The sequence below is a fragment of the Pinus tabuliformis genome, chromosome 5_2 (assembly GCF_031772625.1).
Source record: "Pinus tabuliformis cultivar Carrire ecotype Pingquan chromosome 5_2, CPIR1, whole genome shotgun sequence".
NCBI lineage: Eukaryota > Viridiplantae > Streptophyta > Pinopsida > Pinales > Pinaceae > Pinus > Pinus tabuliformis.
The window spans coordinates 537076335-537085980 of NC_142306.1; the positions used below are offsets into that span (position 1 = coordinate 537076335).

Consider the following 9646-nt stretch of genomic DNA (forward strand, 5'->3'; position numbering starts at 1 on the left):
CAGAACCATCATCCAACCACATAAACTTATAAATAAACTTATAAATGACAAACAAACTTATAAACGACAAATATAAACTTATAAAACGACAAATATAAACTTATAAATGACAAATAAACTTATAAAAGATACATGTTTTATTATTTCAAAACATTACATTGCTCAGCTTACTCAGCTCTTTTAGTAGCCAATATAGATGAACCATGATATGAAATTAATAAGGTGCAAAGCCAGTGGTAACTCTTAAGAATGTGGGATGCATTATAAGCAGAGACTAATATTTGAACCGAGCTTTGAATTTCAAAAGTTCAACCCTAAAAAATTAAAACAAGATTGAGATTTGCAAACTAAAAAGAAAAGAACAATTTTACAAACTCTCATCAGAAAACATATCTCCATTCCAATATTGCAGTTCATCATTTCATACCATTATCTGGAAACATGTTTTCAAGGCATCACAGGCTTCCAGAGCATGGTGGGTTTCCGAAAATGTTACAATTTCATTAATGTAAAATTGCCCCAGAAGCAAAAGCTTAGATAACCCCGCCTCATAGAATGCGATGCACAGAAACTGTAGAGAACATTATAATGAATACTGTAAACTAAAATAAGCTTCAAAACAGTACTTCCCTGAAAGTTTTTAATAGATACAATGCTGAGAGATCTTGGTTGCTATGCTGGATAGTCAGATCCCTCTGTGGGTATCTGCAATCACAAATATGAGTAGAACTCATTTTCAGTATGTATGGGCTGAATCACATTGAATTCAGGTGGACAACAAACAAAAACTTCAAATCAAAAACTTCTTTCTTACCAACTACAGTATTGGATTGTTTGCAATAATCAATGGCACTCTGAAGGTCCTCTCTGGAGAAGCTTGGAGAAGAATTCATGGAGGGCAAGCAGCTATCAACATCAAAGTCACTGAATCCCACATGGGTTTGTCTCCCTGATTCATCTGCAATACAGGTAGCTGCAATACAGGGCCCTGCAATAAAGGGCCATCCACACCCCTCATCCATTTTTAGCCGACGATCACCAGTATGAGCACCATCATACTTCTGAGAAGAGATTCTGTGCTTCACCAGCCTCACATACTTCTTCACAATATGTTTAGCACTAGTACTAATCCTGTTGTCTCTGTTAAATGTATCGTCTCGGCTTTGCTTAGTGCTGTAATCTGTGGTTGAAAATGGCAGAGAAGCAACCTTCATGCACTTGAGTTTCATAATGAATTTCAGAGGCTTTCCCTCAGGAGGAGAATAATTAAAATCATCCATGCCCACTTTTGAAGACTTGCAGAATCCAAACATGGGGGCCTTCACCTTCAATTTGTTGCCAGATTTAACTACGGACTGGATGTGGGTCTTCTCTTCCTTTTCCGCAGGCCTGCACCGAGACTCCTTGCAGCAACCAGGTCTCTGGTTCGAGTCCCTGGAACCCGAAGAATATGTATCAGAGGTAGTTGTGTCAGCTTCATGTTCGCTGGGGAAAGATAGATTTCTGACCATCTCTAAACGTGGGGGCAGATGAAGTGGGAGCAATTGGCCTCTGTAAAACAAATCATCTGCAGGGGAAACATCGCAAACATGCCCTGTTTTATTGAGCTTATCAGTAGCAGAAACTGAGACACTGAATTCAAATTCTTCCGATTCTCTATTGGGGCTATTGTTTCCACTGAAATCCATATCAAAATAAAGTCCATCGTCATTTTCAAAACAACTGAACGTGAAATTATTATCAGTCTCGACACAGTCCGTATCCATTAATGTGTTTTCTACTCTATAATTAACCATAGAAAATCAAGAATCCTGAGCAGAATTGGACTGTGGGTATCCACAAAATCTATAGATTAGCTTCTGTGGAAGCAAACAAGGGTAGTTCGAAGTATTGCAGATATAGTTTTAAGTGTCTTCAAAATCTGCACTTTTGACTTATGAGGGTGGAAGAAAATTGGCATACGCAGCAACTTAAGGATCGATAACGTGTTTGTACAGGGTGGGAATTGATGCGACTAGGCTGGGTTTTGAGTGAGAAATGCGAAAAATTAAAAGAACAAATAGCCAATGAACAGAAATGGAGTGTTTTATGTGAGGAAGCTAACCAATGGGATAGGTTGCATACATCTGTTATTGATTTACAAATATTTGTATTATTTCAAAATGTCTTTTCTATATAAAATCATTTTAAAAAATACTTAATTTTCATGAAAACCTTTTTTTATACCATTTACCAAATTATATATATGATTTTTTTAATTCTAAACTTATTTATTATTAGGTTTATGTTTTGTTATAATGTTAAAAAAACATTTTATAAAAATTAATTTTATATATAATAAAAATAAGGTATGGTGTATGTTTTAAAATTGTTTTTTGTTCAAGATTCAAAAGTATATAAAAGTGAAAGTTTACTTTTTAGAAACTATTAACTGGTAAGGTGGTATGGTTTTCCTTGATGAGTCACTTTACATTTGTCAAGTGATAATTATCTTCATCCAGACTATTAATTTGACAACTAAATTATAATAAATTTTCCTTCTATTAAAATATATATATAACAAATTTACAACAAACTTTTATACAAAACTACTCATATTATTATATTATAATATACCAAGCTACTCATATTATTATATTTATAAATTTTATATTATAATATATATATAATAGTAATTAAATCAAACCTAGTTAAAAACATTAAATTCTACCTGTTTCTTTTAATGGTTGATAATCATACCTAAAACAAAAGTCTAAGAAATATATCTTATAAATTCAATAAATGTCAAAAAAAAATAAAATAAATAAATAATGTTTTATCAAATTCAAAAGTCTAAGGAATATATCCCATCAAAGAAATATATCTTGTAAATTCAATAAATGTCAAAAAAATGTTTTATCAAATTCAAAAGTCTAAGGAATATATCGTAACAAATTCAATAAATGTCAAAACATGTTTTATCAAATTTAAATTTTAATTATTATAAATTTGTGTTTTTTTAATTGTTATGTTTTTTAAAGTTAATTTTATATATTATTAATTAAATTTTAATTTAAATTATTATAAATTTGTGTTTTTTTTAATTGTTATGTTTTTTTAAAATTAATTTTATTGATTATTAATTTAATTTTATATTAAAAAGGTTATTGTAAGTTTTTGCTTTGTTATTAAGAAAATAATAATATTAATGTAAAAAGTTTTTTTTTTTTTGTGAATTAGAATAATGTTAATGTAAAAAGTTTATAAGAAAATAATTATATACCTAAATCAAAATTTGTAATTATTTAAAAACATAACATGGTAAGGTTGACAAGCTATATAGTACTTATTAAAATTTAAAAGCAAATGGACTATATGCTTCAGAATTATTATAAAAGTTATGAAAAACATGAGAGTTCCATTTCAATGGGGTTTACAATAGATTTATTAATTGTCTTTGGGTCGAATGACGAGGCCAAGGGAACTTCAATGTATTCCATTTTGTTATCCATGTCCTTCATTTGTTGCTACAATCCATCAAGTACGAGAAGGATTTCATCCTTGGTGTCAGTTCACTCTAGAAGCACCTTGCCTAGTATGTTTTTGACTGCCATTATAGGTCAATGGTATGTAGATATTGATTTCATCTTCCTCTCTAGTGTGTCTCATATTAGAAACCCATGCAAAAATCTTGAAATTTTATTTGAGACATAGATTCTATTTTCTAGGAAACCTCCCTTTTGGCACCCTAATTTCTAGAGGTACTTGGGTTCGAATGAGCTTAGCAAAAGAATCTACCATTAAACTAGTTCACGAACCACTACGGTAACCATGGTTGCCACCTCCTCTTTGATTTTGGCCCCGATGGCGAGTCATGGCATGAAAACGGAGAAGACAATGAGATAGGGAGAAATTCAAAGAGAGATATGTGAGATGAGAATAGCACATGAAGTAGAAAGAAGACTAGGTTGGGAAGGGTAGGCTCAATAGCCACTAATATGACTTTTGTAGTGCAGGGCTAACATTTGGGCACACACGTGAGAGATTAAAATTGAAACATTCCTAATGATACTAGAGGTGGGAAGGAAACCACTGATAACCAAATTAGAGAACCTTCCTTTGTTTTTTTTGATAGATTGGATTTTCTACATGCATGAAACATTTAAAAGGAGTATATCATCATCAAAGAGACATCCAAGGGTGAAATGCGCTGCATTGTGATACAACCTAGAGTATTATTATCACATCAAGCTTGTTTGAGAAGGCGATCACAAGAGTTAATGGTTATCATTACTTAACTTGATAATGAGGAGGTGCTTAGCTTCTCGAGTAGAATAGATATGGTGAGAAACATCATCCCTAGTTACTGCATGGTGTGACAATAGACTTGCTTTTTACCCACTTTTAACTTTCCTTATCACTCCATCATGAGATGTTTATTAAATTTTACTAAATTCCAATTTCAATTATTATAATTTAATTTTTTTCTCACAATTAAACTTATTATAAAGCTAAAATTAAGTTACATTCCATATTCCTATTATAATTAAAAAACACAATGTTCTCTCAATATATAATAATAAAAACATATACCATATCATAATAATATATATTTTCAATAATGTTAAAAATAAATAAAAATGTTTTAAAATTGATTAATATTTTTATTTGTATATTATAATAAGGTTATAAATTATTATAGCAAAGTAAACAAAATATTTGTTATGAATTTAACAGGTCACACGATTAAAAAAATCAACAATATTTCTCTTTATTACCTAAACTTTTACTTTTATATTTATTTAAAATTATTATTAATATAAATTATAATAATATTTTTATAATTAGTTTATTTTATTATTTCAATTTTTTTTAATTAATTTTAGGATTGCTTATAGATAATGTCTTGCTATATGTATAAATAATGGCGATGGATGGTTTTTGGGTTGTAAGCGCTCATCACATTGTTAGCATGTGATGTAGTAGATTCAAAATTCCTGTAATGATGATTTTTTTGGTAGGTTAATTATTTCTTTTAGGTTTGTTGGTTTAATATTGGATATTTTTATTTGTTCACTAGTAATATTATTTAATGATTATATATTATAGTTAAAGTAGATGAGAATGAATTTATTTATTCACACACATTTCATGATGTTCTGGTCTTTTCGCTCTCATTCTTTTCTTTCGTGTTGGGCCTGAGTTGGGTTCATCTTTTATTAGGGTCAACTAGAATTCACCTAAGAAATTGTCCTTTATCTCGTCAAGTTTACAGTGGATGACAACCATCTTTATCCTGAACTCTCTCTACAAACAATTGAGTTTACTCTGCAACGTCTCAATTTTTGTGTTGGCCAACAATTGGAAAGACTTCCTTTCTAATTCCTCGGCTTCACTACAATGATACAAGGTGCCAATAAACCTTCCAAATATTTTAGAAGTTGTCCCAATAGGGGGTCCATGTTCTCATTCTCAAAACCTTGAGATGAGGATCGTATATGTTCCATATGAAGGCCAAATAGGGAGTTATGCCATCGAAGGAGACACAAATTTCTCAAATCACTAAAAAAACGATGCTTGCTTCAATGAGGTAGCACTTGAATTGATAATCCTTTTGCTCAATTCCCTCCACACATTGAAATTATAAACTCCCCGCATTATATAAGCACTGGTAATCCAACCTCCAAACCTTTGTTTCTTCCTTTGTTATTAATTTCTCCTACAACAATTAAAGGCATAGGGATGTGTTCCGCACCAAGAATGTCTTGAAAATGTTGTTATTATTGCAAGTTGATATGGAAATGAGATGAAGGGAGAGCCTGCCCAAGGCGAATTAAATGGGATACTTTCCCCATGGAGCATTCTAATCCATAGAGCCACATACCTATGTTTATCACCATATGATGCATACACCTATGCACATAGGAGGTGGAGGGATTATGCAAAGTATTAATGCATGGTACCATCGCGATTGTGCCCAAATTTGACACACAAATGGAAATAGAATGTGTATCAATAAGTTCTTTGGTGGGCTCGAGTCTAGTTGCACCCGATATGCAACCTTATATTGATGAAGAGTCTAATTATTCATAGGATGGATATTACCAAATACTATGCACATGTTTATTATGCCAATGGACATAATGATATAGAACTATTATTTGTTTCTAGAACTCCTTGATCCATGCGAGACCCCTTACTTGCTAATGTGTATGCATTTTAATTTAAGTTCTTAAGCACACGAAATAGTTCTATCTGCTCAAAATGATTTAATTGGATTTAAATTCTTTATGGGGTTTTACTTTGGTTATACCTTTTAGTTTCCAGGACTCACTAGATTACAAGAAGGGAGTCTCCAAAGACCATAATTTTGGTGATATTCCCAACAATCGCTAAATCAAGGCCTTTCCAAAGTGTAATGTATTCTACATTATTTTTGGTGGCAACCCCCAATCCCCAAGCGTATTGTAGTTTGATTTCCAACGATTTAAAGAATAACCTCTCCCGCTCTTGCCACCCCTTCTATTTTTCAATATTATTGATGATGATGATGATGATGATGATTAACATCCACTAAGACCAATATGGTCTATTAGACCTTAATAAAGTATTACATTAATTGAGATTCTTTAATATTTTATTTCTATGATCGAAAAGAAGGGAGATAAGTGTTTCTAGATCATCATAGTTTTGTTGATTTTGACAAGTCAAGAGGATTGGAAGTGTGGCAAAGATTTTGAAAATTAGAATGGATGTGAGTAAGAGATGGGAAATCCAAGATAAAGAGTTTTTCATCTTCAATCCTATTTGCATATCAAAGGTGACAAAATCTTTCGTCCCAAGGTGTTTTGGAAATTGACCAATGCCCAATTTTGCATTCAAGCTCATGAAAATTAGCTTTTGTCTAGGTAATGTTCATTTTATTCTTAGCACATGACAAGACATTGTTATAGACATTTTTGTGCCTTACAGCATTGAGCATGAAATGTCCATAATCCAAGGGATCTAAAGTCCTTAAACATGTTGTTCCTACCCCTAGAGGAACAAGGCTAACAAACCACAGCAATTCACAGAAGTTCTCCACCAGAAACTGCTCAAAAACAAGTCAATTCAGGATCAATTCAGAAGCTCCACTAGCTGTCTGCGCTGAAATGCAAAGTCTGCACTGGCTACCTGCACTGCAACGCAGGTAGAAGCACTACCAGGGTGCGCTGAGCGGGAATTGACAAATGGCAAGTTCATTCAACAAGGTGTTAAGACCCTGGAAGCTTCCAGAATCTTCCTCAATGACACTTGCCTCAGTGAATTCGACTAGTGATGAGTAAGAGGTTCTCAATCTCCAAGTGGAAGCAAGAACCTCCAAGTGGAAGCAAGAAGTGACAGAGGGAGAGGACACTAGTCAGATATCAAGCTAACTCATCCTCTCTCCAAACATCTATATATGGATCTCTCCTCCATGAGATCAGGGGGGCTGGAATTTTGTTATTGCAAGGAATTGTTGTTGGTTTGAGATTGGAATCATTGGGTGCTTAATGCTTTGAGGGAAGGTGAAGATAGGAATTTCATTTGCTGGGAAGGAGATGCTGGATTGGAGCCCTCTGGGTTGTATCTCTTCATGAACCTTGTTATTCATCAATAAAGCTATCTTGGTTTCTCCTATATACTGGTGTATCTTTGATGTATGATTGCATTAGTATGTTTAGTTTATTTCTAATCCTGAACTAGTTATGAATATGAATCTATGTCTTTGTGTAGTGTTCTCTTCTTGTGATCTTGCAGAAACCTCTTGAAGCTGGGCGAGCAAGAAGGCAAGTAGTTGGGAACTCCCAAAGAGAAGAGAAACCGGATCGAGGGACAAACGGAAGACACCGGTTAGTCCATCCATCTCTCTTCATTCTTAATTCATAAAGGAAGAATACTAGAATAGCTGTCTCTGTTTGTTGCTAAGGTACTGTCACACCTTAGGTGGATAGGATCGTCCTGCATAGGCATTTTTCCCCACAACAAATTGGCGACTCCACTGGGGAGATCTGTTTAGTCATTTTATTTGTGTTTATATCATTGTTTGTTTCATAGACTCAACAACAACAATCGAACTGCATCTGCTATTCTCAGATGCAAAGTAGACAGCTGCTGCTTTGATCCAATCACTGGATTTGTCTATGATCTGAACAATGGACTCACAAATGATTTGATGATCCTTTGTGATAGATCTTAGCCCTTCCTCAAAGCATCCCTTTGATTGTACCTTGCTTGTTGCTTTGATTTGGCCTGAAACTGTAGATTAAATAGCAATCTGTGACCCAGAACCCAGTGAGAAACTCTCGTTTCTCCTTCAGCGCAGACCTTGTGAAGAGGTTCTGCATTTCAACGCAGGTCCCGTGAAGGCTACCTACGCTGAATGTCAAAACCCCTGTGGTGAGGGTGCGCTGATCCAGTTAGGCCTTGTGCAACTGGGGTTCTCTGCTCTGTTTTGCCTTGTTTTGATCTCTGATTTTTGCAGCCTGTAACCAGCATAGGTACCTGTCTGATAACTCCTTTTCTCTGCTCAAATTCCACCTCCTTTTTTACAAAAAGGCTGTGAGTGTTTTTATGTGTTTGTGGCGTCATTTACAGTTTTCCATTGCAAGAGTGAAATAGTCATCCTGTAGCCCTTGATTCATATCTGTTGATTGTGATCTTAGGAGAGAGTTCATTGGTTGTTTACAGTTGGTTATATATTCATTTTTGCTTTTGGTTTGAGTTTGTCTCTTTTAAGTGTCGAAACAAGTATTCATTTCGAAAATCGTTAAGTGTTGTAATCTCTTCTACCCTTTCTGATCTCCAAAAAGTAAACTTGTTTGTATTTGTCATTTAAAAGCAAATTCAAAGTTGTACAAAAAGCTTTCTTTTTAGGCATCAATATTAAGAAAGCAGAAAACAAACACCTGCATTGTGCATTTGCATCTTGATAGTTTGCATGCTTGATTTAGGGAAAGTGCATTAGAGTGTGCTGATTGCTCTTTGAGAAAAGATGGTGTCTTTCTTTTCCCTTTGTAGCTAGGATTTTCATGGTTGAAAAGATATAAAAAGCTTGCTTATCATCTTTAGACTGCATTTAGGAATTCTATCATACATCTCATGGTGAACCTCAAAAGGCAAACTTCTAAAAAGATCAACCTAAAATAAATTGAATGAACTTAACAACACTTTGCAACATAACACACAACATAGAGGTCTAGGCTAGAGACGTGTTCCGGCGTCGTAAAGTCTGGTGACTGTCGATCTCGCTGATGGTGGGTGATTCCTCCTGAGGGACGATAGCGCCAGTACAGATTGTGCTCCCATGTACCGTCGCGTATATATTGGGAGACCCCTATAGGCATAAAACCTTTATCCTTAGGAAGCCGTGTCGGCCGCCCTACTGATCGCAATGCACTGAACACAGCATTCAGGAAGATCGACCGCCCGTACCTTAAAAAGTATTCTGCAGTTTTGCGAAAAGTTTGGCACACCCTCTACCTAGAACTCCAGAGCAGTTCCTTTTGGCCTTTTTCAGACTCTATAACAGAAAAAGTCCATCCAAGCATTTGTCACTTCGGGCTCGTTAAAACATCGAAGGAGACTAGAGTCATCTTTAGCTTTTTCTTGACTCTTTAAAAGTGAAAAAGCAAGTTGTGTCTAAAGC

At 34.3% G+C, this 9646-nt stretch overlaps 1 protein-coding gene across 1 annotated transcript; it reads right to left on the reverse strand.

Moving 5' to 3' along the window:
- Positions 1–205: 205 nt before the first annotated feature.
- LOC149160086 (uncharacterized) lies at positions 206–1869 on the reverse strand. The gene is made up of 2 exons (XM_089433643.1): positions 815–1869; positions 206–705 (listed from the first exon to the last, which is right to left on the reverse strand). Exons 1-2 carry the CDS (start codon positions 1794–1796, stop codon positions 686–688), a joined length of 1002 nt encoding a protein of 333 aa, XP_089289769.1. The 5' UTR covers positions 1797–1869; the 3' UTR covers positions 206–685.
- Between the last annotated feature and the right edge of the window lie 7777 nt (positions 1870–9646).